Source organism: Anser cygnoides, chromosome 13, assembly GCF_040182565.1.
Source record: "Anser cygnoides isolate HZ-2024a breed goose chromosome 13, Taihu_goose_T2T_genome, whole genome shotgun sequence".
NCBI lineage: Eukaryota > Metazoa > Chordata > Aves > Anseriformes > Anatidae > Anser > Anser cygnoides.
In genome coordinates this window covers 6,097,210-6,122,225 of record NC_089885.1, presented here as the reverse complement: position 1 = coordinate 6,122,225, position 25,016 = coordinate 6,097,210, and the positions used below count along the sequence as shown (strand labels likewise).

The window sequence follows — 25,016 nt, the reverse complement described above, 5'->3', positions numbered from 1 at the left end:
TCTAGAGGCCAAAACGTGCTTTTACCGATTTATTCTTGAAAAGTAATCGTTGAACTTGCTCCTTTCACTTCAGTACGATCCTCTCACCACCCCTAGAAGCGCAGTAATCCCTACTTCACGAGGAGCTGAAGTTCCCTGCCGTGCTGTACCATGAGTCCCAAGAGCAGTACCCACCTTTTGTGTACCAGCAATGCATCTGAACTAGAATGCTTTGTCCCTCATGGCTTTTTGTACTTACCAGTTTGGGTTTATTGGCTACCTCTACTGCACGTAGCAGAGGTGCATCTGAATTGTCTGTTTTCACAAGGCCACTCCTCCAGTAGCAATTTACAAGTTTAGTGTCAGTTGACCGCATCATGAGAACTGGAAGTGGGGCCAGCTCCAGAGAGGAGCATGAAAAACTTCCCTAGTCCTTCCTCACTCCATCCAGCAGGTGAGATTGGGAACAAAGCCATCACTATCAGCTAGGCATGGTTTCACCACTGAGTTCTTCTTATAAGTCACAAATTGTAGAGATATGGATGGGGCATTCACAGCCACTCACATCACCAAACAGTGAGGAAAGAAAGGGTCTTCCCATTATCAGGGAATTCGTGGCAGCACATCGGTGCATCACATGGAGGGAAACACGGCCCAGCTATTTGGAAGCAGTATCTGTCTCCCACTGAAACTGGACGTGGGGTGACACAAGCAGATTGCGCTCTAGAAGTTGAGCTTTACATATTTAACCCTACAGGCTGGGAAAAACAAAACAAAAAATAGCCAAGGTGTTTGATGAGTGCAAACCCGAGATGTGTGAAGTGACCCAACTACTGGATATTTACTTCAAGATCAGGCAAGGCAAATGTTGGTAAAACTACCTAGCTGTTCCAGAAAAAGTTTCCTGGAAAAAAAAAATCCAACATAAAACTTCTGGTTATATTGTAGAGTTTTAAAAACTCCTTCATTTCTATGGGATTCTAGCAGCACGTTGAGCTCCCAGATGAGGTCAAGGCTCACTGAGCTGGGCACAATGATGAATACACAGGGAGGCACTTCTCATACTTCTGAAATTTGAAGCATCAAGAAATATGAAACATCCATCATTGCTGGAGAGCAAGGAACTGGCCACAGAGGGAAGTTCCAACCCTAACCTAAGCCCTCATTTAAAAAAACAAAATGAAACTGGAGCACTTAGTAAGATTATGGGGTAAAGTAGACTTAAATTAAGTGGCAACTAAACAATTTGGTGAACACAGTATTATAGCCTTTTTCTTGTGTAAGAGCTTTTCATGTACTGAGTGGTCAATGCAACACAGTGACCATTACCATGCCTGACAAACAATGTCAGACAAGATGACAGCCTTGTGCAGCAGATTTTCCAAACCAATGTAATTCCTACGGGAAGTAAGAGAGCTACGGCAAAATATGTGCTGGCTGACAACAAGCCACAGCAAAGATTTCTCCCCCCACAAAGGGAATGATTAAAAACCTGTTTATGCTGAGCTGCTCAGAATAGGATCTGTCCCTTCAAAGATGGAACACAAAGTTAGGAAGTCATCTCTTCTTGTTTTATTTATATATTTCTACACAGAATTAAGCTCCTGCAGAAATAAAGCCACATGCTTCCTTACAAAGAGGAGCCTGGCATGCCTTTTCTCAGATTTCCTTCCAATTACTCTGTAAGAGGCCAAATCAACCCACCAACCACAGGAAGATCCAAGAACAGTCCCAGAACAATAAAGTCAGTTTCAACAGTTAAAAAAAAAAAAAAATGGTGGCAGAACTCCTCCTTGATGAAGGCCTCTTTTTCATTACTTCTGTATAGAAAAAGCCAAACCCCAGAGAGAAATCAGTTGTGAGCAGTATTTCATCAACTGATCTGCAGCTATGAGAAGACGCGGCTGTTATCACCAGAGCAACAAAACAGAGGACAAGGGTGGAGAGAGAAGACGAAGGAATGCTGATGTGCGGGGCTGGGACTGAAAAGGGCACAGCAGGGTGTTTATTCATAGCCCACAGAGTTCAGCAGCTGTTTCAGAACAACAAGTCACATCAAAGGAAAGAACTGTTAGCACAGCTACTACGTGAAGTGTTTTTCAACCCAGAGAAGTCTGTCTTGATAATGGTGAGGAGGAGGAGGGACTTTGGGAAAACTCCCTGTTCCAGGCAATTAGTGAAATTTGCTTCAGTGTTCATGTTAAGATTTCAAAGCAATTAGGAAATTCAGGTAGAAATAAAATCCATCCAGGACTTCTCAGGCCTTAGCCCGGCGTAGGTGGGGGTAGCTCTGGAGAGTCCTGTCTATCGCTTCATCCAAGCTCACCACTGGCTTGTAGCCCATGTCTCGTTTGGCCCGTTCACAGCTGTAGTAGTGAAAGGTCCCAGCTAGTGCTACCCGCATAGGGGTAAAAGTGGGCTTGATGGTGACCAGTGGACTGAGCAGCCACAGCACTAGAGCCAAGAACAGGGCCAAGTAATATGCCAGCCCATAGGGAATATAGTACTTGGGTGCATCGTAGTTCAAGCCAGTCAAGATACGGGACATGAATGCCCAGAAGGGAATTGGTTCATCATTTGTGATATGAAATGCCTGAAAGAGAAGACAAAAAGCCAGATGAAAATCATGCCTTTCACACATTTGTCTCTTTGATGGCCCAGCTCATCTCATGTTCACGCCCAGGAGACTGACACCTCTGACTTGACCGCAAAGGCATTTCCATGAGAAACTACCTTCCACCAACCTCCTCCATCTGAAAAGCAGTTATCCCCTTTACTAAGACCTTTACTAAGACAGCCAGCTACTTCTGACAGGTTAGTTTACTCATCAGTGGTCAAACTGAATGACACAACACAGTGAAAACATATAAAAGCATGCCCAGAGCATGGTGGTGCCATGGAAGTCTGTAAAGAAATTCTGCTGCTCAGAGCTCTATTGTAAGAGCTACATAACTTCTCTTATGCACTCATTTCAGCTACCCACAATCTGCCCAGACTTCCTTCCACAAGGTGTTTTACAGAATGAAGTTAAAAGTATTCGCATGCATTTTGCCCCACATTGTTGCACAGAACAGTCATCGGATGGGCAACGATTCGTTATAACCAGACAGGAAAAAGTGACCCGTTTGTGTGAGCTAGCCCCGCTCATCTGAGACGGATTTTTCAGTACAGACACATCAACATGAACTACAGAGCAAAAACACATAACCAAGCAAGGCAGGCAGATGAAGCTGAGCTAGGAGACACCCACTCCCCTTCCCAGTTCCCTCCTTACCTTCCCACACAAGGGAGAGTCCTTCTGAAGGTGCTCAGCAGCTAGGATATGTCCATGGACCACGTTTTCCACATAAGTGAAGTCTACCAAGTTCTTTCCATCCCTGCACAGATGAAAGGAAAGAGTTATGTCCAAAGGTAATCTGGGCAAAAAAACTGCTTGCGGCAAAAGGAAGGGTATTTCACATAACACAATTTGAGAATCCTCTTCTCCCTGTGTTGTGCCATAACTTCAGGTTGTTTGTTACTCTGATAGAGATATGAAGTCACCGCATCTTATCTCGAGACAGAGGAAAAGCCGTTACTATCTCAGCTCTTGAGAAGACCCTCAGAAAGTTTATATTCCTGTAACAGTACCCTATTTAAACCCACTGAGATCCTACAGGTCTCAGGACCACCAGCGATCCACAGAAGCAGAACAGATAGGAACACAGTGGCAACCAGCACGCAGGAAGTCACTTAAGGACAAGCTTTCAATTATGAATTTCTTGGCTCATGAAATTTTAACTTACTCAATAAGCCAACTTCAGTCCCAGCTGAAACAGATTCAGCCCACTGTGTTAAATCTATTTCTACACAGATACCAAAGATAGAGCTGCATGCCACTTTCAAGAGTCCATCTAAATCACACAAATTGTTTGTTACAAAACCATCAGCACACTCATTTGGCCATAAAAACATTGCTGCAATCTAGCATTCTGGGAATTAATAATTTTTGTTTTCAACTTTCACAGATAAATGGCTATTTGCTTTCTTGATAGGGATAAGCAGGTCTTTATAGCAGCAGGAAAACCTAAACGAGGAAAGCGTGTTTGAGCTAGAAAGCAAAGACTTACACAAAGTAGAAAGCTTGAGTTTATTCTGATCTGTGAGCAGCAAACCTACCTGGGAGATCAATCTAGAAGTGAACCATAAGGAAGAATAAGAGCCATATAAACCCAACCCTAGTCCCTTTCTTTCTCCTACTCTAAGCACGTATTCATTCACACAGGTACACACACAATAGCTTCCTGCATGCAATAAAAACCTATTATAAATTAAAGAGCGCATTTATTTTCAAGATCATAATAAAAGTTTAAAAGGTTTCTTAGTAGCAGCTTGAACTATTTCTTTCTCTAATATTTCAGTGGTCCACTGGAAACTGCGAGACTTAATAACAATGCAAACATCTTTGATCTTATTGGCCTGAGTATTAGAACATTGTCAAACACACTTTTTAATTGCAAGACCCTCAAATACCAGTAGTGTACATTAGTTAACAGCAAGTCATCTGAGTTCTTTGATTAAAAAATGAACTCTTTAGACTGTGAAAAGCCAGCTCAAGTTATGTCTGCTTTCCCTACCGATATGCTTTTTGCATGAAGAATGCTTACTCATCTGAGTGTGTGAGTCTCTAACAAAAGGGCTATGAAAGAAGACTACTGGATTCCAAGCAAAAAGTTACGGAAACTTTTCCCCCCTCCAGAATTACATTGCAGTTCCCAAGAAGAGACTGCCAGTGCAGAAGGTTAAATCCTGCCTTCTTCTCCGATGCTGAACACCTCAGGACAAGGATCCCGACAGACTTAATATTACCATGAATTATCCTATTCTTACATCAGAAGATCACTGAAAGCCACATCACCACTCCTGATTTAGCATCATCCCCTCATCCCCTTCCAAAAGGGTTTCAGGTTTAACAAGCTATAAAGTGACTAAGCTTTGCTCACCCGATTATGAACTTCATTTTGCCACTCTTAGCTGCTTGGATGAGGATGGGAACCAGCTGAGGGTCTCTAGGACCAAATATCCCGTGGGGGCGAATAGCAAGAGTGAAGAAATTGTTGTCAGGGTCATTTGCACTCAGTACTTCCTGTAAAGGGAGGAAGAAAAAAACAAACAAACAAAAAAAAAAAACACAAAGAGAGGTTAGGAAGAAAAATATGGCTTAGTAACATACCCCAACCGCAGCACTAGAGCAGGGAAGCATTCCCTCATCTCTTTGGGAAGACATCAGTGGAAGAATTACTACCCATCCTACCCCTTTTCTCTTCTTCTTCTCTTTAATGAGAAAAAGAAACAAATCTGTTTTCATTAGTGAACACTAAGTGGATTAACAGTGAGCTCTTTGTCATTTAGCACCACAGAGACCAGAGGAGCTTTAGGATGTGGGGGAGTCAAAAAGAAGGAAACTGAGCAACTCAATCTCTCATCATTTAACGGAAGACTTCCATCATAGGCTTCCTTGACCACGTTCAGAAGGGGTGTGGTCCCTTTTTCCTGGGGACACCATGTGCAAAGCAGATTTAACAAGGCACCTTTGAAGAAGTTTTAATTCTACTGGGAGTTTCTAAACATGTTCAACTGATTTTTTATTTTTTAATAAAAAAAATCTGCTGTCTTTTCTAGTAAAGACTCAAGAACACCACATGCAAACAAACACTGAATACTTTCACTGCTTCACCCAAAATAGATATAATTACAAGCATATTGACTTGATTGTTGCTCACAAGCTTCCACTCTGCTAGTCCACTTTGCAGTAAAGTGGTTATGGTTGTGAATGAACAGATGTTTTTACACTAAGCTCTTTTCAAAGAACATAAGAAAAATTCTTAAAGGCTAATACTGTACGGAACAGGACACAGCTTCCATCTGGAAGCAAATCTAAATTCTTTTTGTATAAAAAGCATAAGTTCTTTCCACAACTGAAATGCCAACCATTGAAAAAAAACCTTGAAGATACATTTGTATGCTTTGATTTAAAACACTGCCATACCATGTTGGGACCACAAATACTGCAACATTAACAACCTGAAACAGAACAGATACTGGTGATCTGTAGAATTTCAGAGCAGCGGACATTAAGATGTAAGGGGAAATTTTTAAACACTAAGAAGAAAATTTTCAGTATATGGCCAACAACATTAGTTTACAACACGTTTTTTGGTTGTCATGCCCCTTAACTTGGTTCAAATCCCCACCTCATTATCTCCTTCCCCAGTACCTTCTTCACAACCCCAGCTGAAACACAAGCCCACTACTACTAGTACCTTCAGGCTGCAAATCAGGTCAACGTGGAAGGAAAGCCTTCCAATGGGAGCAGAGAAAGCAAAAAAGTCTCCCCCAGCTTATCTGAAAGCAGAGCTGGATCAGTTAAGAAAGGGACTTATTACATGTCTCCGTCAGTTCTTTTATTCTTTCTCCAGAAACAGCTCCCCTCCCTCCCAATGTAACACCCTACTTCACTCAGCTTTCCAGGTAGTTTGTCACAGCTTTATTTATTCACTTTTATTAAATGAATACATTGCTTAGAGTTTAACCAGCCAAGGAAGACAGAACTGACTGCTTAAGAGTTTGGACTGCTACAGGGCTGCTAGGAAAGCATCCCCTGCACCATCCCATCAGCACGCTCAGGTAAAAGGATGTGGGTGAGCTGTGAAAGATGCAAGCAGCGGCCACCTGCCACACTTCTCTTAACAGAATAAACGAACACATTTCCACAGCTCCCTAGTCTCCATGCTGAAAAGAACACACAAGTCAAGAGGTTCTGCCTAAAACAAGGGAATTTTCCTGTTCCAGTTCTACCTGAAAACTCTGGCCGATGTTGCTAGATGTGCTTCAGTTTGCACAGACTTTCTCCACGACTACGAATAAGACTTCTTTTTAAAGAAACAAAGATTCTGGAGAATAGAGATCTGCTCAGTCTTGAAGTTTGTTGATGTCCCCCAGGGCATGCCCTACTTTTAGAAGGGCATTTTTAAGCATGGAAAAAAGTGTTACCCATTTTGTGACAAATACCTTTTCCTGTAGGATTTTTGTCTCTGTGTAATAGTCAATAGGTTTTTTCGCATAAGGGAGGTCTTCTGTTCCATTTTTTATGTCTGTGCCCTCAAAAACAACACTGGCACTGCTAGTTAACACCAGTTTCTGCGATGGATGAGAAAGAAAACAGCTTTTTAAAGCCTCAGAAAAAAGGGTCATTATTTACAAAGACTAAGTAAAGACAATAATAATGTTTAATTGACTGTTTCTACAGAGAATAAACTGTGTCTGGAATAATGTGGGTTAACAGAAGATGATCTGAAACTGCAGGTAAGAGTTAATTAAGAGAGTGGGAGTTTTCTAATATAATTTATTGCTACCTTAAGGACAACAAATTTCCAGGACAACCAAAGTGAAAACATCTCCAAGGAAATGGGAGCACCCACTAGGCTTAGCACATTTTAGCACTTAACATGCAACAAATGTTTAAGATATCTTTGCTTATCTTTATGATAACAGTACCATGCCAGATTACAACAAAAAAGAATTCTTATCCTGGATATTTTTGTTGGATAAAAAAATATGCCCTCATGGATTCAAAACAGGAAGCCAGCAATCACTTGGGCAATCGGAAACGTGGTTGTAAATAAGATCTACTTTTTAAAAGATAGCTGGATCCAACAAGTTCTAACAAAACTTGCTTCTTGCTCTGACAGAAGCTAGACTAAGCCTGAAGGTAAACACTGCACGGCCCGTTTCCTACAACGGCTTACGACTGGAGAAGGGGGAGGCAAAACAACAACAACAAATACCTGTGGGCTGGGAGTCCTATATAGCATTTAATTCTAAACATTGCCAGGTCTGTATTTGTACATGGACAACATGCAAGCTATCTTGGAAGTATCCCATCTCTGCCCAGAATAAGTAAGGGATCTTCACAGGCGTTGTGCTTGACAATTTGGTAAGAGTGAATAAAATCACCACACTGAGAGGAAAAAAGCCTTTTTACCAGACTCAAACTGGTCCATAGTTCAGAAATCACCAATTCACATTCACATCTTATGTACTCCACAAGCTCTTCCATCCTTACCTGCACTCCAGCTTCTTTGCAGGCTTCAATGACTGTTTTGGTTCCCATAAAATTCACCTTATAAAACAGTTCCCTGTTGTCACTTGAAGGTGCTGGCGACGCACAATGAAATGCCACTGAAGCGCCTTGTAAAGCTGGGAGCAAGGCCTACAAGAAGACACGTTGTGCAAGACAGCAATGAAACAGCAGCAACAGGGATTACTCAGGAAATAAAGCATGGGTCTTAATCTCATGAAAACTAAACTGCTAAATTTCAAGTCACGTTCCTTCCGTAAAGGTAAGCAGCTAGAACAGGATTAGCCTCTAGGGTCTTCAGTGTCCTCTCCTTGTTAGAGAAAAGAGCACTACATTAGCTCTTGTTTTTTCCCCCCCCCCGAGAAGAACCTGGGAATTTTCTGAGAGCTGGAGGCTATCTAGACATAACTACTTGCAAGAGTCTCCATTGCAAATACGAGACTCAAAATTACCTGGGGAGAGGAGTTAGAACTCCACACGCAGCAGGTTTCACAGCATCCCATGGCACTGTCTGCCTTGGAGACAACTGTCATAAAGCTCTGAGATGCGATAATTTACACTGGTAGGGAAACATCTCTTCACGTTGCATACAGATGCTTTTGCCAGGGTTCACATGCATAACCTTGTCAAGGCAAGAGGTCTTAGTGTGTCTTAACTGTGAGGAATGATGCATCCTGCGGTGCTCATGCAGCTGAGGTTGCACGTAGCTGCTCTCCTAGCTAATTACCAACAGTGACTGTAATTAGGCTCCACAGCTGAGCTAACAGTAATGCAAATCACAGATCAGAAACAAGTTCTGTTCCCTTCAGCTTCAAGCAGTCACCAACTATTTCTTTAAGTGTTCCAGATGACACTTCCCCAGAAAACTGTTTAGGCCACTGATTTCAATGGGAAAGGCAGGAGAGCGTACCTATGCATCCTTTTACAGCCTGTACAAAACTTTCAGGCATTTAAGCGCTTCAAACATGGCCCGCTTAGCTGTTTTCCTGGACATTAGTTTATACAGACATCCTTCCCATCTACGCAGGTTATTGTTGTTAGTCCGTACCTCTTTGTCGCAAAGGTCTCCCAGGAAAAACTGCACTTTGTCATTCTCAAATCTCTTCTCGATATCAAACACATTGACCAAGTAACCCTTGTCCAGGAGCTTCTCCACCATGTGCTGGCCTAAGAATCCGCAGCCGCCGATCACTGTACACTTTTTACCAGCCTGCAAAGACAGTGAGACAACGAGTGTTACAAGAAAGCAGACATGCACCAACAAACAGTGCAACTAAACCGGGATTGAACTTCCTGAGATCTTAACGGGCTGGAATTTTGCACAGCTCTGATTGTTCAAGTCAGTAGTCGATTTGATTGGGGGAATCTAAACTCAGATATCACTTTCCAATACGTCTGTGCCACCGCAGTAACCTGAAGATCAGGCATGCCAGTGGTCCACACAGCTTGCGTGCTGGTTCCTATTTTGGCAGGACTCTGTCACGTAACCAAGTGGCTCACCTAGGAGGGAAGAAGAAGAGGACCAGCTCTGACAAACTCTGCCCTGATATAAACCAGACAGAGCTCACTACAGCCACAAGGTGCAGATAACCCAAAATACAAAACCCATCACAGCTAGCAAGGACAAAGCCATTTTCACAGCACATGAGACTCAGGCTCCTCCAAGCCAAGAAAGCAATCAGGTAAAGGCAAAGCTTATCCTATTTAATCAGTCATTAGTTTTTCATCTCTTTTTTAAATGCTTTATAATTCAATGGCTAGAGTCGCTAATTAACAGATTCTGGTTTGGTCACTGGTCTAACTGCAATGAGTGTGGAAACCTCACTGCCAACAAAGAACATGCAAGCAATGAGTCGGAGAAGTTTTTGTACAAAGACTGCTCTGTCCTGGCTGGAAATACATTTTCTCCTTATTGTTGCTACACAAAAACCCACCTCTGCAGTTATTCTATTGAGCTGCAGGGAATTTTAACCCCGTGAAACCGCACAAAGACAACAATTGCTTGGAAATTTCCAAGGGCTACATCCCTAAACAAAGATTCAACTGCAAAGCATCAGTTATCCACAGCAGAAATGAGAAAAGTTCAGCGCAACTCAGCAACTCCAGCGGGGCATAGCCAGCTACTTGGAACAGTGCGTGCAAAGCCCAGCCTGATTAAAAGCATTAAATAAATGAATTAAAGTTCTTCTGGGATGGACCAATGGCCTATCTGGTCCTGGATTCTGCTTCTGATGGTTGCAGAACAGACAGTACGGAAAAAATACGTTAGCCCAAGGACTCTCTGCAGTTTGTTCTCCTTGTATCTCCCCCCTACAACAGGTCTACACTTGCTTTACTCATTAGCTTCCCGATTTTGTAAGTTCGGTCACATCCGCCCCCTCTGCAGTCTTCTTTCCCCACGAAGGGGTTGAGCCTCTTTAGCTTCTCCTCAGCAGGCAGTTGCTCCAGTTCACTGGTATTTTTATTGGCCTTTGTCTGTGCCCTGTCTCATTCCAGCACGTTCTTCATAAGATGCAAACGCCACAACTGCACACAGCGCTGAGCTGAAGTTTTAAACAGTGGCAGAATGACGCCCTCTGTCTGACTGAAAGTGACAGCATCACTTTCTCCCACTGCAGTTGATGCAGCCCAGGTTTTTCTGTATGACAGTTTCCCCACTCACCCAAGCAAAGGTCAGTATTCTAACCATTGACTGACAGATTTATTTAAATAACCTTTAGTGCATGTTTATAACCTAAAGTACACACACCTCTTTGGAAAATACTAACTGAACCAACCCAGTGTCCAGAATCAGTGTAACTGCAGCTCACAGTACTGCTCCTGGACAATGTGGCCTTTTTCTAAAAGGCTGGCAGAAATCCAGGCTAGGCGGGATTACATCCACTTTAGGAGAGGAATTACTATCTAGCTAGTGCTGTGCAGCTAAAACAGCCTGTTCATGCTCTCTAACGTTATGCTAGATTTTTGTTTGTTTCCTAAATATCTGACATTTACTTACAGAAGCCAGAAAAAAAAAGAGAAAACAGACCGGAAAGCAGAAATTTCTCTATAATAAACAACCACAGGTGACATACCAGATCAGCTTAGCAAGATGTACTCCCAAGATAAATGGCCAAATAACTTTCTAGGCTAAGCAAAGCGTTATTCTTTCCATATTGAAACTTCCTACATTCAATACAATAATGCCAGAAAGAAGTTACTACGGTCTAGCAGATCTCAGAGAGCCCAGCTGGGCCCTTATTTGCATGCCAGCATGGAATAATGTTTTAAGGCACACAGGAATGATCCTGGTGTAAGCAGACCTCCAGATCAATGGATTCAGCAGCACTGACAAAGCCCCTGGTATTCTTCAGGGCTAGAGCATCATCGGGTCTCTCTGGAGTTGGAATGGCAGCAAAGATGCCCCTTTTCCAGCAGCAATATCTTTGGGTGCAGGCATTAACACAGAAACAGCCTCATTTCTTCCAAGCACAGTTAGAGAATACGGATCTATGAAAACATGTTTCCACCAGACAAATCTTCATGCAGCAAGGTTGAAGCCCTCTACTCACCGATCTGAGGCGTGTGGCCATTTCTCTGATGACTCAGTATCAACCTAATTCCTAAAGGAAAAAAAAAAGAAAAAATGTTTTATTCACAATACAATACTCATATTACTTAAGCATGATGTTAACATAACAACTTCTTTTTAAAACAGATTTCTAGTTACAAAAATTGAGGTGTAAAGCCACTGAAAATGCAAATTACAATTGAAAATCGAGGTGCAAAGCAGAAACATGAAAAACATCAGTGAAGTAATTCTCCCAGACCAGCCGAACATGCTAAGCAGCACAAGACTAACAGGGACATCAAATAGCTTCCTCAAAGGCACAATTCTAATAAAACATCTCTGATAACAAAGGCACCATTTTGTTTTGGCACCACTTTATTTTGGTTAGCATTAGCTTCATGAACTTCCTGAGTATCTGAGCATCTATACTCCAAAAACACAAAGGCAATTCTGTTGTTTTGGCAGTCATCTCTTCAAAAATAGAGCTGCTCGAGGGTGCTAGGAATAACAAAACAGAACTGAAGCACCACACCCGCCTGTTCCAAAACAGCAGACACGGTGAGGAAGAAATGCCAGCGCTCACTGGTGCTGTCAGCAGAGAGGGAAGACAGCGTTGAGACTTTCCAGGTTTTCACATCACAGGCTGTTTATGGCACAAGTTTCGTTAAAATTGTTACACTAATAGAGAACATAAATCCCACCTCAGCTGTGGTCCTACTGTGTGAAGTATAACTGAAAGGCAGAAAATGACAATATGCCTATTTAGATCTGCTTCCATGAGGAAAGCAAGCTGCGTGCAAAGATTTCTGATGGTCTCACAGCCACTTTAATTGACCAGCACAAAACCTGTTGCTTTAGAGGCCAATTTGAGTCTCCTGATTCCCAGTCAGTCATTATCACTGCCTCCTACCATCCATGCACCGAGGTGGATGAATGTGTGGTGAGTCTCAAATTAATTACGTTCCACCTGGGCTGGTTTCCATGCGGAGCGCTCCCTGACCCATCTCACCTCACAAACACAGGTGTCAACGCAGCTGGATGCGACCCAGGCGCAGCTACACCAAGGCTGCTGTAAAATGACCACAGTATCACACCAGTGAGCACGTACTGCACAAGATAACAGCTATGTTCAACTGACTCACCCCCGAAGCTGCCGCTTACAGGTCTTTTTTACTTTCTGAGAAGCCCCTTTTGAGGCGACAAGAAAAAAAAAAACACAACAAGCTGGATTGGTGCCTGTCTGGCCAGGAACACCCAGCTGGCTTCGACAACCAGACACGAGACCACCTGCCCTCCTGCTGCTCCCTCCCCTACCCCCACAGCCCCCGTGACACGGCCTCACCGCCCCCCAGAACAGCACTCGGACCTGCCCCGGCTCCGGTTCCCCCCCCACATCCTGAACCACCCCCAACCCTGACGTGCCCCCACCCGAGGGATCCCTCCCCTGTCCTGAGGACCCCATCCTGAAGACCCCTCCCTTATCCTAAGGGCCCCTCCCCTATCCTAAAGCCCTCACCCTAAGCCCCCCACCCCTCATCCTAAGACTCCCCCCAACCTAAAGGCCCCCTCCCTCACCGTAAGGCCTCCCCTTACCCTAAAGGCCCCCTCCCCTACCCTAACCCGCCCCCAACCCCAAAGCCCCCTCTCCCCCCTCACCTCCCGGCCCCTCACCTCCGCTCTCCCCTCAGCGCCTGCCCGGCCCCGCCCCCTGCCCCGCCCAACCAATCACCGCGGGCGCTCCCCTCAGGCCCCGCCCACCCTCCGCCTCTCACCCCCTCCCCTCGCGCACGCCCTGGGCCGAGCATCGCGCCAGCCGACTGCCCCTCGCTGATTGGTCCCGCCCTCCCCACTCTAGCCAATCGTCTTAACGGAAGGAGCCGAGGCTCCTCCCCTCTCTGCTCCCTCTTGGACCCGCCCCCAATCACGTGCTAGCCAATAGCCATAAACCAAGCGCTTCCCGCGCTCGGCTCTCTACCAATGGTGGCGGCGGTTACCATAGCAGCGGCTTGGCGGCGCTAGCCAATGGGAAGGGGCGGCATTGGACCGAAGGCCTGTCAGGCCTAGAGCTGCCCGGAGGCAGCGGCTGCCGGGATGGTGAGCGGGGCCGGGGGGCGGCCTGAGGGGGGCGGCCTGAGGGGGGCCACTGAGGGGGGCCACTGAGGGGGGCCGGGGGGGAGGGGGGCGACTGAGGGGGGCCGGGGGGCGAGCGGCGCCGAGCCGAGCCTCCCTGATGCCGCTCTGCTCTCGTGTCGCTGCGCCAAGGCCTCCGGCTTTAAGAAGCCGCCGCTGGCAGCCGCGGCCCAGCGCAAGAAGGCGAGCCCCAAGCTGGAGCTGACGGAGGAGCAGAGGCAGGAGGTCCGCGAGGCCTTCGACCTCTTCGACGCGGACGGCGCTGGGAACATAGACGTCAAGGAGCTGAAGGTAAACCTGGCTGCTGACAGCGCGGCCCCGCGGGGGCTGGGAGTTAACGGCGGCACAAACGCCTAAGGGACAGAGGCTCTGTTTTTTCTTCAGTGTAACGTTTGCCTCTCAATAGGCACGTTGCTCGTGAGCTATAACTCTTTCCTGCTGTCTCTATGACCAAAACACACTGACAGTTCTGTATTTGCTGCACCACCTCCTTCTCTGCTATTAAAATAGCCAAAAGGTTTGTACATATTAAAATGTAAGGTTTTTCCCCTTTTATGTGCTCTCAAGAATTGTATGTTTTGTGATTTAGATAGCCCAAGATAAGTACTGCGCTAACGTTACATATTTTCTCGGTTTTATTTATCACTGAAAAATGTCAGTCTCTCTCCACCCCTGTCCTTTGGGAAGAACAGTAATCAATAAATGAGGGGTTATTCTGCTTTCAGAGTTGGCCCTTTTTCTTTGCCAGCTGGATGCCCATATTGCTACAGACCACTGGGAGGAGGAGAAATGATTTCAAAGTTGACGCTTGTCCCTTTATAAAAGGAGGAAGAAGCAAACTCGTAGGCGTGCACATGCCTGTGCAAGTGAAGGCATCTTTGGTGTGCTGCTCATAGGATTGTTTTCTGAAGTCATGCAAAGTGTCTGAATTGTGTTTTCTTTAACATGCATTAACATAAGTCTTGGTCACTAAAATGAAAAAAAAATAACCGTTTTAATTTTTCCTGTGGTCTGTAAGCTTAAGAATTTCTATCTTTGTGCTGTCAGGTTAAAGTTCATTAAGAGTTCAGTGGAGCTGCAAGTATGATGGAAACTTCTTTCATGGAGTCACTTGCCTGGAAGCATGTTCCTTTTTTCAAGATATTTCTAGGTCTTACACTTAGCCATCTTGCTTACGAGAGTCTGATGTGAGCTTTTTTATTGCTTTTATTCCGTGCCATGTTTCTCATTGCAAAGAGAGTATCAGTAGCGATTCCCTTGACAGGAAAGGAATAATATTCTAGTCTCCAGTAGCACCGGAAATTGCTATCCACAGCACTACATCACAGTCGTAGGGTCCATGTCACTACATGACAGTTTTTTTTTTTTTTTCCCTTCAATATAGTAATGAAAGTGGGACCCTTTCATTCTCTGAATGCCCACTGTAGGAATTAAAACAGTATGTACCAAAATGGGTATGCTAAGTCTCTGTAAAAGAATCCAGACTTGCTGAGAGAAATCTTTTCTCCCAAGACTTTTATCCATGTTCTTGTCAGTTGTGACCTGGGGGTGGTGGATATGGTGGTTAGAAAGTGTTTAGGAAATCTCAGAATTAATTGAAGGAGTGACTCCAGCATATGACTGTTTGCTTGCCTGTTCTCTGCATCTTGGTGCACCTTTGCCTGTAAAAAACAAACAAAAAAAAAAAAACATTGCTTGAAGACTGTTCCTTGAGACATCAAATGAATGTTTTAATATAGTGTGGTATAAAGGTTAACTTTTTGTTTACTGGGGTTTTGCTTATAGTTTTGACTGATTTGTAACTTCTTTTGTCCTTACAGGTGGCCATGAGAGCACTAGGGTTTGAACCTAAAAAAGAAGAGATCAAGAAAATGATATCAGATATCGATAAGGAAGGAACCGGAAAAATCAGTTTCAATGACTTCTTGGCAGTGATGACGCAGAAAATGGTTTGTAAATGTTAGAAATCAAAGTTGAAGCAATTCAGAAAATGGTTGAGTCCCTTTCATCTCCTTTTGGTTTTAGTGAAAGATGAAAGTACTCCCTGAATCTTAACAACAAAATATGTAAAACTTACAATGGTAAGACAGAAAATGTCCTGTCTCATTTTTAAGGTAAGGTTGAAAGAAAGATGTCATTAAGGTTTCTTTAACAGTCAGTTTTGTGTGTGTGTCAAAAACGAAAAATTGCGAAACCAAGATTTTCAGATGAAGGACAGCTCTGGCCTGCAGAAAGCTGTCCGGAGTATTAACGCATTACGCGGATGACAGATATTTACAGATGAAACCTCTGCTTTTAGAAATCCTAGAAAATATTGATTAAAAACAAATATTTAACAGAGGTTTATCCTGATACTGAAATCCCAAGGACAGCTGGCTAGATAGAGGAAAAAACCTCCCTGAAGCCCTGCTGTCTCCATCTGCCTTCAGCTTTTGAATGTGTACTGCTGGGCTTCTTTAAACTTACTCTTAAGAGAGTTTCTCAGTCTTTCTAATGCTTGTATTTTATAACTGCCATCTTTATTTTGGGTATCATGTATGACATAAACAGTGCTTTTTTTCTTTAAACTTATGCTTCCTTTTCTAAGGCTGAAAAAGATTCCAAAGAGGAGATTCTCAAAGCTTTCAAACTCTTTGATGATGATGAAACTGGCAAAATATCTTTCAAAAACCTCAAACGTGTAGCCAAAGAGCTGGGCGAAAATCTCACAGATGAAGAGCTGCAGGTTTGTACCTGGTGTATGAAACCATATAATACACAAACACTCACTGGCAGCTTTTGTGGAAGATTTACAGGTCCAGATTGTGTTTTGTCTGTTGAATATGAAGGCAGTCAGAGAATGTTTGTGTATTACTTTGTTTCATGTTTGCATTAATTTAAAATTTAGGTGAATGGTCATAGTCTAGTTCTCCTGTTTGGAAGATGCTCGAGCATCTCTCTGGCCTGCTAAGCACCAGAGCTAGTGAGAATAGGGAATGGGACTCTGTCTCAGTGGGGAAGGAAGCCATTTAGGGTCAGTAAGTTTTTAGGTAAAGGCAGCAGTCTTTCAGTTTTAGGTGCTGACCTAGCATCCCGTGGGATCTTTACTTTTAAGCTATCATGGGTAGTCTAAGCTGTTTCTTTATTGAAAGAAATGGAAAAGCTTCTATCAGTTTGGGATTGGGAAATAGATTCTGAGGCCAAAGGTGGATTAAGCACATGTGGTTCCTTAAATTGTTTCACAGTAACTGTCACTGTGTCAGTAGAATTCCACTTTTATGGAGTTGAGGTGGTATAAAAGGAACAACTCTGCTCTGAGCATTTGGTTTCTTCCAGCATCGCTCCTCTAATACAGCATAACTCTATACACATTTATATATAAATATCAATTTGTGTAAAAATATTGTTATCTAGTTTAAAAAATATTTTGTAGCACGTGAAGTCTGATATTGAACTAACACTGTCCTTTCCAATACTATTTACTAAGAGTGGCTCTAATTCTGAATTAACCTAATAATTGTGATCCTACTCTAATCTGCATCTAATTTCAGAATACAAATATATTTCAGGAAATGATTGATGAAGCTGATAGAGATGGGGATGGGGAAGTGAACGAGCAAGAATTCTTGAGGATCATGAAGAAGACCAGCCTTTACTGAAACTGAATTTTATGTATTTTTGCACATGTGTGTATATGTTTGGTAGGTGCCTCATTTTTTTTTTTCCAGCCTTTTATTTCTTTTGAGAGACCAAAAAAGTTGGGTCAATACTTTCTTGTAAGTGGATGGTCTTAAACTTATATTTGTGAACAGTTACCAACTGCTAATCTGTTTACATGTCGCAACGTAGTTGCTTGTTTGTGCTCCTGAGATGTTTACACTGTTCATTTTTGATACACAAATCACATTTTTCAGTGATAGTATTCAGTTCCTTATCTGACTAAAAACCACGTGTCAAATGATTTATTTGGTACAGAGAAGACTCGAAACCAGAAAGTGTAAAGCTGTATTTAGCAGCAGTTGAAGTTTCTGGTTTAATGCCTTGGTTTAGGCCCAGTTACAGTGAGCTCTTTATATGACACATTGATGGGGATCGGCTTTTTTTTACTTTGTTTTATGGTGATTATTCCCTCCCCCTTTTTTAGAATGCCCTTTAAACTGAAAAAGTAAGTAAATAGACTGCTGCAACTTAACTTACTGCTATTCAGTTCACATATTTAAAAAAATCTTTTTGCAAAAGAGGAATGTTACCAATGCTGATGATCTGTATGTTTACAGGAATATTCAGTGGCTGCAAATATAAGATTTTCCTTAAAATAAAGTGTCTTATTTTAAGCCATCAGAGTTGTGGAAAGAAATATACAAAGACACAACTTCACTGGTACAACATTCACTCTGATGTATGGGCAAATAACAAAATGATTCTTAAAGGTACTCAAGGAGTTTCAACTTCTAAGTCTTCAGAAGGGCCCTAGTTACTGAACACTTGTCTACAGAGACAAACTACGCTCTGTTCTGGCTTTGAAGTGGCATCTAAGGTAAGAGCATAATTAAAGGATGGCTCCTGCCTTGTGTTGGAAGAAAACAAGCTCCCATGCCCTTCTGCTACTTCTGTTTGTTAAAGATACCAGTAATTTCTCTGGTGCCTTTCGTCCTCACTCTCAGACGAGGGAAGGATGGATTCCTCCTCTGTAGAAATATGAATATCTTTCTGACTCAAAATCCAATTTATTCCTTTGCTTTTCAGTCAGCGTTCCTTTGCTTTTCTGCCCTTTTCCAAGTGCTGAACATTCAGCTTACCTCCACAGTTCATAAATGTGGGGGGAAAAAAAATCTAAGGCTGAACTCAGCATGAAAATAAATGATAATTGAATTTGGCTTATATCGTGTTGGTTTCCTTTTTGGCCTTTATCTGTCATTTAAAAAAATGGTTTATACTGGACAAAGGGAGGGGATTCTTGCTGTCTCATGTCCCCCGTGTGGTGAAGAATAAGACATACACATGAAAACATGAATGATAAGTGGGACATCAAAAGCTCTGATAATTTAATTTATCAGCCGAGGTCAGTTTATCATCAAGGCCGATGCTGCTTTCTGTGCATTTTTTTAGTCCTTTATCCAATCTACCTCAATCTCTCAGTGACCTTCTGTTGCTGCTGCAACGATTTATGGTTTTGTTAAATCCTGAAAGCAGAAACCTGCCTCCTCACCTTAAACTCATTTATTTTACCTAACAGCTGCAGCTCAATATACAGTTCAGTGCTGATGGTTGTGCTGTAATGCTTCTCCTCCAAAAAAGCAGATGTGGGTCATTTTCTGTCAGCATTTGCGCTTGCCTTGCCCCAAAGCTTCAGCTCTCCAGGCAGGGTAGGGGCAGTGCTGTTTTGAAGGCCTCGCTACACCTGAATTTTATGCACAGGACACTAATGGGGATTTCAGACCAATTTCGTTGCTGACAACCATGAAAGGATTTTGTGTGTTTGTAGGAGCAAACCTCGGGAACGGGGTGAGCGTTTCAAACAAATCATGAGAACCAAGGAGCGCCCGTTTGGGTGTTTGTGGGAGTAAACCTGGGGCACAGGGTGAGCATTTGAAACAAATCTCAAAAACCGAGGGGCGCCCATCCTGCGCCCCACAGCTGAGAAGCGCGGTTCCCATGGCGCCGGGCGGGGCCTGCCCTCAGAAGGCCTCAGGGGGCCGGGGGTCCCTCCATGGCGCCCGGGGAGGCAGCGGCTGGGAGCGGGGCTGCCCCAGGCCCCGCGTTCCCCCTCAGCGACCAGCAGCGGCTGCAGCTGCGGGAGGCCTTCGACTTGTTCGATGCGGACGGCTCGGGGCAGATGGACGTCAGGGGCCTGAAGGCAAGGGGCTGGGGGAGACGGGGCGCGGGCAGGGAAGGCTGGCGGCTCCTCCCCGCGGTGCCTCTGCCCCGAGCCTTAGAACCCATATCACAAAGGGAAAGTGATCGTTACTGTGGTCATACTGTGCCTGCAGCGGGAGTTCATACCAGGATGCAGAGCCTGTCAGCTGCTGACTGAACTCAGTCCAAACCAGTGAGGGTTTGTGTGTGCCTGATCCTGGCTTTCTTCCCTTCCCCACCAAGTCAGGGAGGAACATCAATTTGCTATTGGACACGCAAGGAAAGGTCTCTTAACATCCCAACACGCCCTGCCCTCCAACAGCCCTTACAAGGGACGCCAAACATCTTGTGTAGCTGAAGGGCGTTCGGTCTGCTGCTCTCAGGGATGTGTTTGCAGTCCGAGCAACCTGGATCGGCAGCCTGGGTCCCCTCTGGCTGGGAGGAATGACACGCTTGCTTTGTGACCGAGCTTGCACTTGGAACTTGAATTACAGTAGTCAAACAAAAATGACAGGCGGTAAACAGAACTGTTGCAAATAGGGCTAATCATTTACAAGCTCCACCTGTTGTGGAGCTGTTACAGAGCAATTAGTGTTTGCCACCTATTGCTTTTGGACCGCTTACTGTGCTCTCAGACATTGCTGCTGGAGCTCGGGTTTGTCACGCAGCCAGCAGTGAAGTAAGCGTTGTGCCAACGCTTCAGCCAGGTATTCTTAGGAGGGACCGAAGCCTTCCTTTTCCTTGGCCCTCGCCTGCGGCTCTTCCCTGCTAATTTTCCACAACCTCGTAGTACTGACATTAGACAGCTACAGAACACTGTTCTCTAGGGACACAACAGTGGATGAATAGCTTGCTCTGTGTTCTCTACGCCCCTCTCCTGCTCTGCCCCTCACATACCTTGCGCACAGCTCCTTCCTTCTCACATGGAGAAGGGAGTTGACCCAGCTTGTGTCTGCACAGAGGTGCTGAAAGCTGGGTTAGTTAGCACAGATCCTGCCCGCTTCTTTTTGTTGCTGTGTCTGCCCTATGCACAGTTGTCAGAGCAAACTGTGGAAGCAGAGAGGGAATTGCATAGGAAAAGTGTTCCAGGTTAAGAATAACCATAATATAAATATATACATATATATTCATATGTAAGTAAGTATATATTAATTTGGCACTGTTGCAGTGGAGGGGAATGCAGTGCTTAGTGGCAGGGGAGCAAAAAGGAGATGATGGAAGTGGTGGAGGGTGTTCATGCAGCAAGCAGGAATTGCTATCAGAGACTGTGCCTTGAAAAGTCACAACCTGAATCTGTAAGAGTTGAGATAACCTTCACATTCCAAGGAGGGTTATTTTCAGTAGGCTGATTTAAGCAACTCCTTTTTCTGTTTGGCTTGATAAATATGTCTTTGGGTTAATAAATTGCAATATAAGGGCAAAAGTGAGCATCCGGAACTGGTCTGGGGGTTTTTGCAACTTCTTAATTGGGTAAGTTATCAAGGATAGCCGCATGAACGTGTACAGCCTGTTGCCATGGGCCCAGGTTCACTGCAAAGTCAGAAGACCCGGGGGAGCTCTGCTCTGATGTCTGCACAATGACAAGCTGTTTGTACGGTTATCTTTGCATATGATTTCCAATGTGGCAAAAAGTTTTGTTTTGTTTTGTTTTTTCCCCTCAATTTGCATGTACCTGCTTGTTTCAGACATCTTTCCCTCTTTGTTTCTGTTTGATTTGTACACAGACATGGGTCTGTTTTCTCTTTCGGCAGATAACCATGAGGGCCCTGGGCTGTGAACTGAGGAAAGAGGAGATGAAGAGAATTATCTCTCAAGTTGATGAGGAAGGGTCAGGGAAGATAAATTTTGAGTCGTTTCTGCAGGTGATGGCTCAGAAAATGGTGTGTGAGCCCAGCTGGTCGAAAAGACTGAAATTCCTCTTGCCTAACTTTACAATGCAGGTACTCACAGTAGATTGGGTAACTCTGGTTCCCTGCAGGGGAGAGTCAGGAGTTTCAGCTGAACTGTTTTAGATACCTGCCCCAGGGTGAGTTGTCTTTACCCCTCCTGCCTTTTTCTGCGAACTGTAGAGGGCGCAGAAAGTCCACTTCGGGTAGAGACAGCTGCATTTCAGCAGGCAGCTCCTCCCCAGCCTTGAGTGCGCTGACACACACAGTGCCAGGGGTTTTCCCTGCAGAACCGAAGGACCCAGAAACCTCCAGGAAGGAGTCCTGCTGTTAATGTTCAAACCATAGCAGAGACGAGCGTAACAGGAATTGGTGCAGCCCCCATTTTCCCTTCCTTAAACCTTTGCATGTGGAATTTCCATCTGCGTTTATAGTCACGCAGTTCTCGATCTTCTTAAAATCAAGACAGCAGGGAGCAAATGCCACACCTTGGATGAACACGAAAATTTTGCCATCTGTAGAGAAATCATTCCTCAGTGCCCACTGCTGTTGCCAGCACCTCCTGCTTGTGGAGTGTCCTCCGAGCTGCCGTTCGATATCAGCCTTTTGCTTCACGTTCCCTAGACTGCATCACACACCTGGGATGCCTGTGGCTCAGACCCCTCTGTACCCTCTAATGCCTGGCTGCATGTAGAGGCTGTTCTCAAAGAGCACCAGTGTGCCTGGTTCTGCCTCTCTCATCCTTGTGTTTTCATTGCAAGGCTTTGTGGGGTGCCTGGGGAGGTGACTGGGGCACAGCAGGCGTTGCCATTCCTGTGTCCATGCTATCATAGTTGCCAGGGTGTGTATGCTTGGGCTTGGGCTAAGAGCTAAGTGAAGATCCACATTTTCCCCGTAGTAATGCTTTGGAGTTTGGTCAAAGCTCACACCTAACTGCAGGCTTCTGTATGTAGTGTCTGTGTGTGAGGTGACTAAGGGCAGTCACAGCCAGCGTAGGCCTGGCTTTCTTTTTAAATAAAATCTAGCTGTAGCCATTGGGTCTTTCTTGGCAGCTGCTTCCTCTTCCAGTAGCATTGCTAATCCCTCTCTTCCTGACAAAGCTTTGTCGGGATATTCCAGGCCAAATCTCCATGCTGTTCCGACAATTTTTCTTGGAAATTTTCCTTTAATGCACAATAACACCAGGGAAAAAAAAAAAAGCAAAGGTGAAACAGCAGTGATAAATAACCCTCTTCTATCACCCTTTTTTCCTCAAAATGATGTCTTGGATTTGATTCTAAATGTTTGCTGTGTAAAGTGTCTGACTGGGGATTGTAGAGCAGTAAGATGTCATGCTTGCATGATGACATTTTCATTTCCTTGATAAGGCAGAGCCATATTCAGAAAAGGAGATCCTGAAAGGTTTCAAGCTGTTTGACTATGATGGCACTGGCAAGATCTCCTTTGAGAAACTCAAGCTGGTGGCTACTGAGGTTGGAGAAGACATCACAGATGAGGAGCTGCAGGTTTGTGAATTACAAATATATTCCTCTTACTCAGGGAGGGAGGGGAATGTCTTACAGGTTGGGGAACTGTGCTGTGTTGCCTTGCAAGGGGCACGATGTCTGTCTTGCATTACACTAATGTGAAGCCTTGCCTGAGACCTTCGCTGGTAACATCAGTGGCAAACACCAGGCTTTAGCGGCCTTCACCCTCTCAGATCCCACCTAATCTGGTCTCCCAAATCTTTGTTATCCCACAGGAGATGATTGATGAAGCAGATGCGGATGGAGATGGGGAAGTGGATCAACAGGAGTTTCTGCGGATTCTGACATTGACTGACCTGTAACTGTGATTTTTTTTTCTCCCATTCAGTTGTAAGCAACTGGTTGCAATGTGACTTTTCTCCAACTTCATTATTTTTTGTTTGTTGCATTTCTTGGGTGTGAAAATATACCAAGGTATTGTTAATGTTTCATCTTTGGTGTTGATTCTGCTCCATTACTGCAAGCAGTTTTCCACATCCCAGTAAACAATGTTGCTACTAACTCTGTGTCTGTGTGGGTTGGTTCTAAAGGTTGAGCTTAATTCACATTCTGCAGCTAGTCCCTGGAGTTCTGTCTGTTGCAATGGCATCCTATAGCTTTTCAGCCTATCTGATAAGTTAGTCAAAACACTCTTAACTTCAGAAAATCCTGTGTAACTCTCAAATGGTAGCATTTATAGCAGAAACTTCTCTGCCTTTCCTGATCTGCATTGTGTAAAAGACAGGATTTGAGGTCTTGGGAGCAGTTACTTTCTGTAAGGTAATAAATATCTTAGGCTTTGGATTTCCCTTCGGAAGGAGCAGTACAGGAGAAGACTGTGCAGCTATGAGGTGGAAGATGTAATGAGGTCAGGTCTCCCATGGATTTGTGCTTCCTTTCTAATGATTTAGGAATGCAGATTTAGACCGAATGTTCTTCTGCGGTTGGGATACTCAGCACAGTTCTCTCTGGGGGATTGCCGAAGGACCGAGAGAACTGTGGACTTTTCATGCTAAGCAAACATTCCCTCTTCCTCCTGGCAGCTACTGTCCCGAAACTGGCTGGTCCTTTATACCTCTGAAGGCTTTTATATCTTTATTAAATGTTGTGGAAGATGGGCAGCAGCTTTAAAATGATTGGCAGGGGTAGCAGTGGGGAAAAATAACACAGAAAAGAGTGATTGGACAAGCTCTGTGTTTTTAGGAAGAGGGTAAAACTGCCCTATTATGGTACTCTGGGCTTTTCTGTCTCTGCCAGAAGTGCTTGAGTCCCTCTTTGCTACTCCACTGCACCATGTGGGTTAATTCCTTCCCTCTCTAGTCACAGGTGGAAATCTTGAAGGATCTTCCCATATTGTTGAGAGTGCAAAATGCCAGTGTTTTGGAAAGGATATAAAAAGCCTGAAGAGTTTGCTTAGAAGAGCCTCAGAAAATAATTTTTGGCTTAGAAAAAATGTCTTACACTGAGACAATTTAACAGCTCAGTCTGTAATGATTATGTAATGCTTCACGTAGAATAAGAGCCTATATAAGAAGAACATACCAGCTACCACTAAAAAGCTTTTGAATCTAATGGAGAGAAACCCGCATTTTCCTGAAAGTAAGCTCTTCAACTGTGAGAGAAACAAGGTATGGTTTATCTTAAATAACATTGATTAACTGTGGGAATGAGCTATGAAATAGTACAGCAGTATCGTTAAGTCAAAACTGAGTCTTCTCAGCAGGTTTGCTTCAGTAAAATGTGAGTTACTGTGCTCTTTACAGCTCCTGCAGAGCAGTCAGATTACGCAGACAAATGGTTCCTTCTGGCCCTAAAAATCCGTGCCTGGCTTGTTATCTGAACAGCTCAGTGGGATGCTCAGCTATTCTCAGTGCCTTCTGTTTGCCAGACTTTGCAATCACCCAACCAGTTTACAGTCTGCCATTCTAGTTTCAGCTAGATTGGTATCTTGTCTGTCCCTGTTGGAATGCAGAATTGTTGCTTCCACATAGTTTCTAAGAATTTTTCTAGAG

At 44.1% G+C, this 25,016-nt stretch overlaps 3 protein-coding genes across 16 annotated transcripts; 2 read left to right on the top strand and 1 right to left on the bottom strand.

Moving 5' to 3' along the window:
• Positions 1-1,528: 1,528 nt before the first annotated feature.
• NSDHL (NAD(P) dependent steroid dehydrogenase-like) lies at positions 1,529-13,362 on the bottom strand. Of its 8 annotated transcripts, none has more exons than XM_067005207.1 (9): positions 13,320-13,362; positions 12,658-12,717; positions 11,650-11,700; positions 9,147-9,308; positions 8,084-8,230; positions 7,030-7,158; positions 4,962-5,104; positions 3,254-3,356; positions 1,529-2,572 (listed from the first exon to the last, which is right to left on the bottom strand). In XM_067005207.1, the coding sequence occupies exons 3-9, from the start codon at positions 11,668-11,670 to the stop codon at positions 2,237-2,239; spliced, it is 1,041 nt and encodes a 346-aa protein (XP_066861308.1). In that variant the 5' UTR covers positions 11,671-11,700; positions 12,658-12,717; positions 13,320-13,362; the 3' UTR covers positions 1,529-2,236. The 8 variants fall into 8 exon arrangements, with proteins under 8 accessions (XP_066861308.1, XP_047926702.2, XP_013054494.3 ...); XM_048070745.2 differs by lacking the exon at positions 13,320-13,362 and adding an exon at positions 12,791-12,977; XM_013199040.3 differs by lacking the exon at positions 13,320-13,362 and adding an exon at positions 12,810-12,966.
• Positions 13,363-13,592: 230 nt separating this feature from the next.
• On the top strand, positions 13,593-18,633 carry LOC106047512 (centrin-2). The gene is made up of 5 exons (XM_067005213.1): positions 13,593-13,742; positions 13,911-14,069; positions 15,599-15,727; positions 16,366-16,503; positions 17,327-18,633. The coding sequence occupies exons 1-5, from the start codon at positions 13,740-13,742 to the stop codon at positions 17,414-17,416; spliced, it is 519 nt and encodes a 172-aa protein (XP_066861314.1). The 5' UTR covers positions 13,593-13,739; the 3' UTR covers positions 17,417-18,633.
• A 747-nt stretch (positions 18,634-19,380) lies between these two features.
• Positions 19,381-23,520, top strand: LOC106047511 (uncharacterized). Of its 7 annotated transcripts, none has more exons than XM_048070750.2 (4): positions 19,381-19,614; positions 21,365-21,475; positions 22,867-23,004; positions 23,241-23,520. In XM_048070750.2, the coding sequence occupies exons 1-4, from the start codon at positions 19,468-19,470 to the stop codon at positions 23,325-23,327; spliced, it is 483 nt and encodes a 160-aa protein (XP_047926707.1). In that variant the 5' UTR covers positions 19,381-19,467; the 3' UTR covers positions 23,328-23,520. The 7 variants fall into 7 exon arrangements, with proteins under 7 accessions (XP_047926707.1, XP_047926705.1, XP_047926706.1 ...); XM_048070748.2 differs by having other exon boundaries at positions 19,382-19,614; positions 21,365-21,553; XM_048070749.2 differs by having other exon boundaries at positions 19,395-19,614; positions 21,365-21,493.
• Positions 23,521-25,016: the final 1,496 nt, after the last annotated feature.

Coding starts and splice junctions, on each gene's coding strand:
- LOC106047511 (XM_048070748.2), top strand. CDS start 19,468: ATGGCGCCCGGGGAGGCAGCGGCTGGGAGCGGGGCTGCCCCAGGCCCC. Junction 21,554..22,866: donor TGCCTAACTTTACAATGCAG/GTACTCACAGTA, acceptor TTCCTTGATAAG/GCAGAGCCATATTCAGAAAA. Junction 23,005..23,240: donor TCACAGATGAGGAGCTGCAG/GTTTGTGAATTA, acceptor GTTATCCCACAG/GAGATGATTGATGAAGCAGA.
- NSDHL (XM_067005207.1), bottom strand. CDS start 11,670: ATGGCCACACGCCTCAGATCG. Junction 3,357..4,961: donor AAAATGAAGTTCATAATCGG/GTGAGCAAAGCT, acceptor TCATCTGTGCAG/GGATGGAAAGAACTTGGTAG. Junction 2,573..3,253: donor ACTCTCCCTTGTGTGGGAAG/GTAAGGAGGGAA, acceptor CTTCTCTTTCAG/GCATTTCATATCACAAATGA.
- LOC106047512 (XM_067005213.1), top strand. Junction 15,728..16,365: donor CAGTGATGACGCAGAAAATG/GTTTGTAAATGT, acceptor TCCTTTTCTAAG/GCTGAAAAAGATTCCAAAGA. Junction 16,504..17,326: donor TCACAGATGAAGAGCTGCAG/GTTTGTACCTGG, acceptor AATATATTTCAG/GAAATGATTGATGAAGCTGA.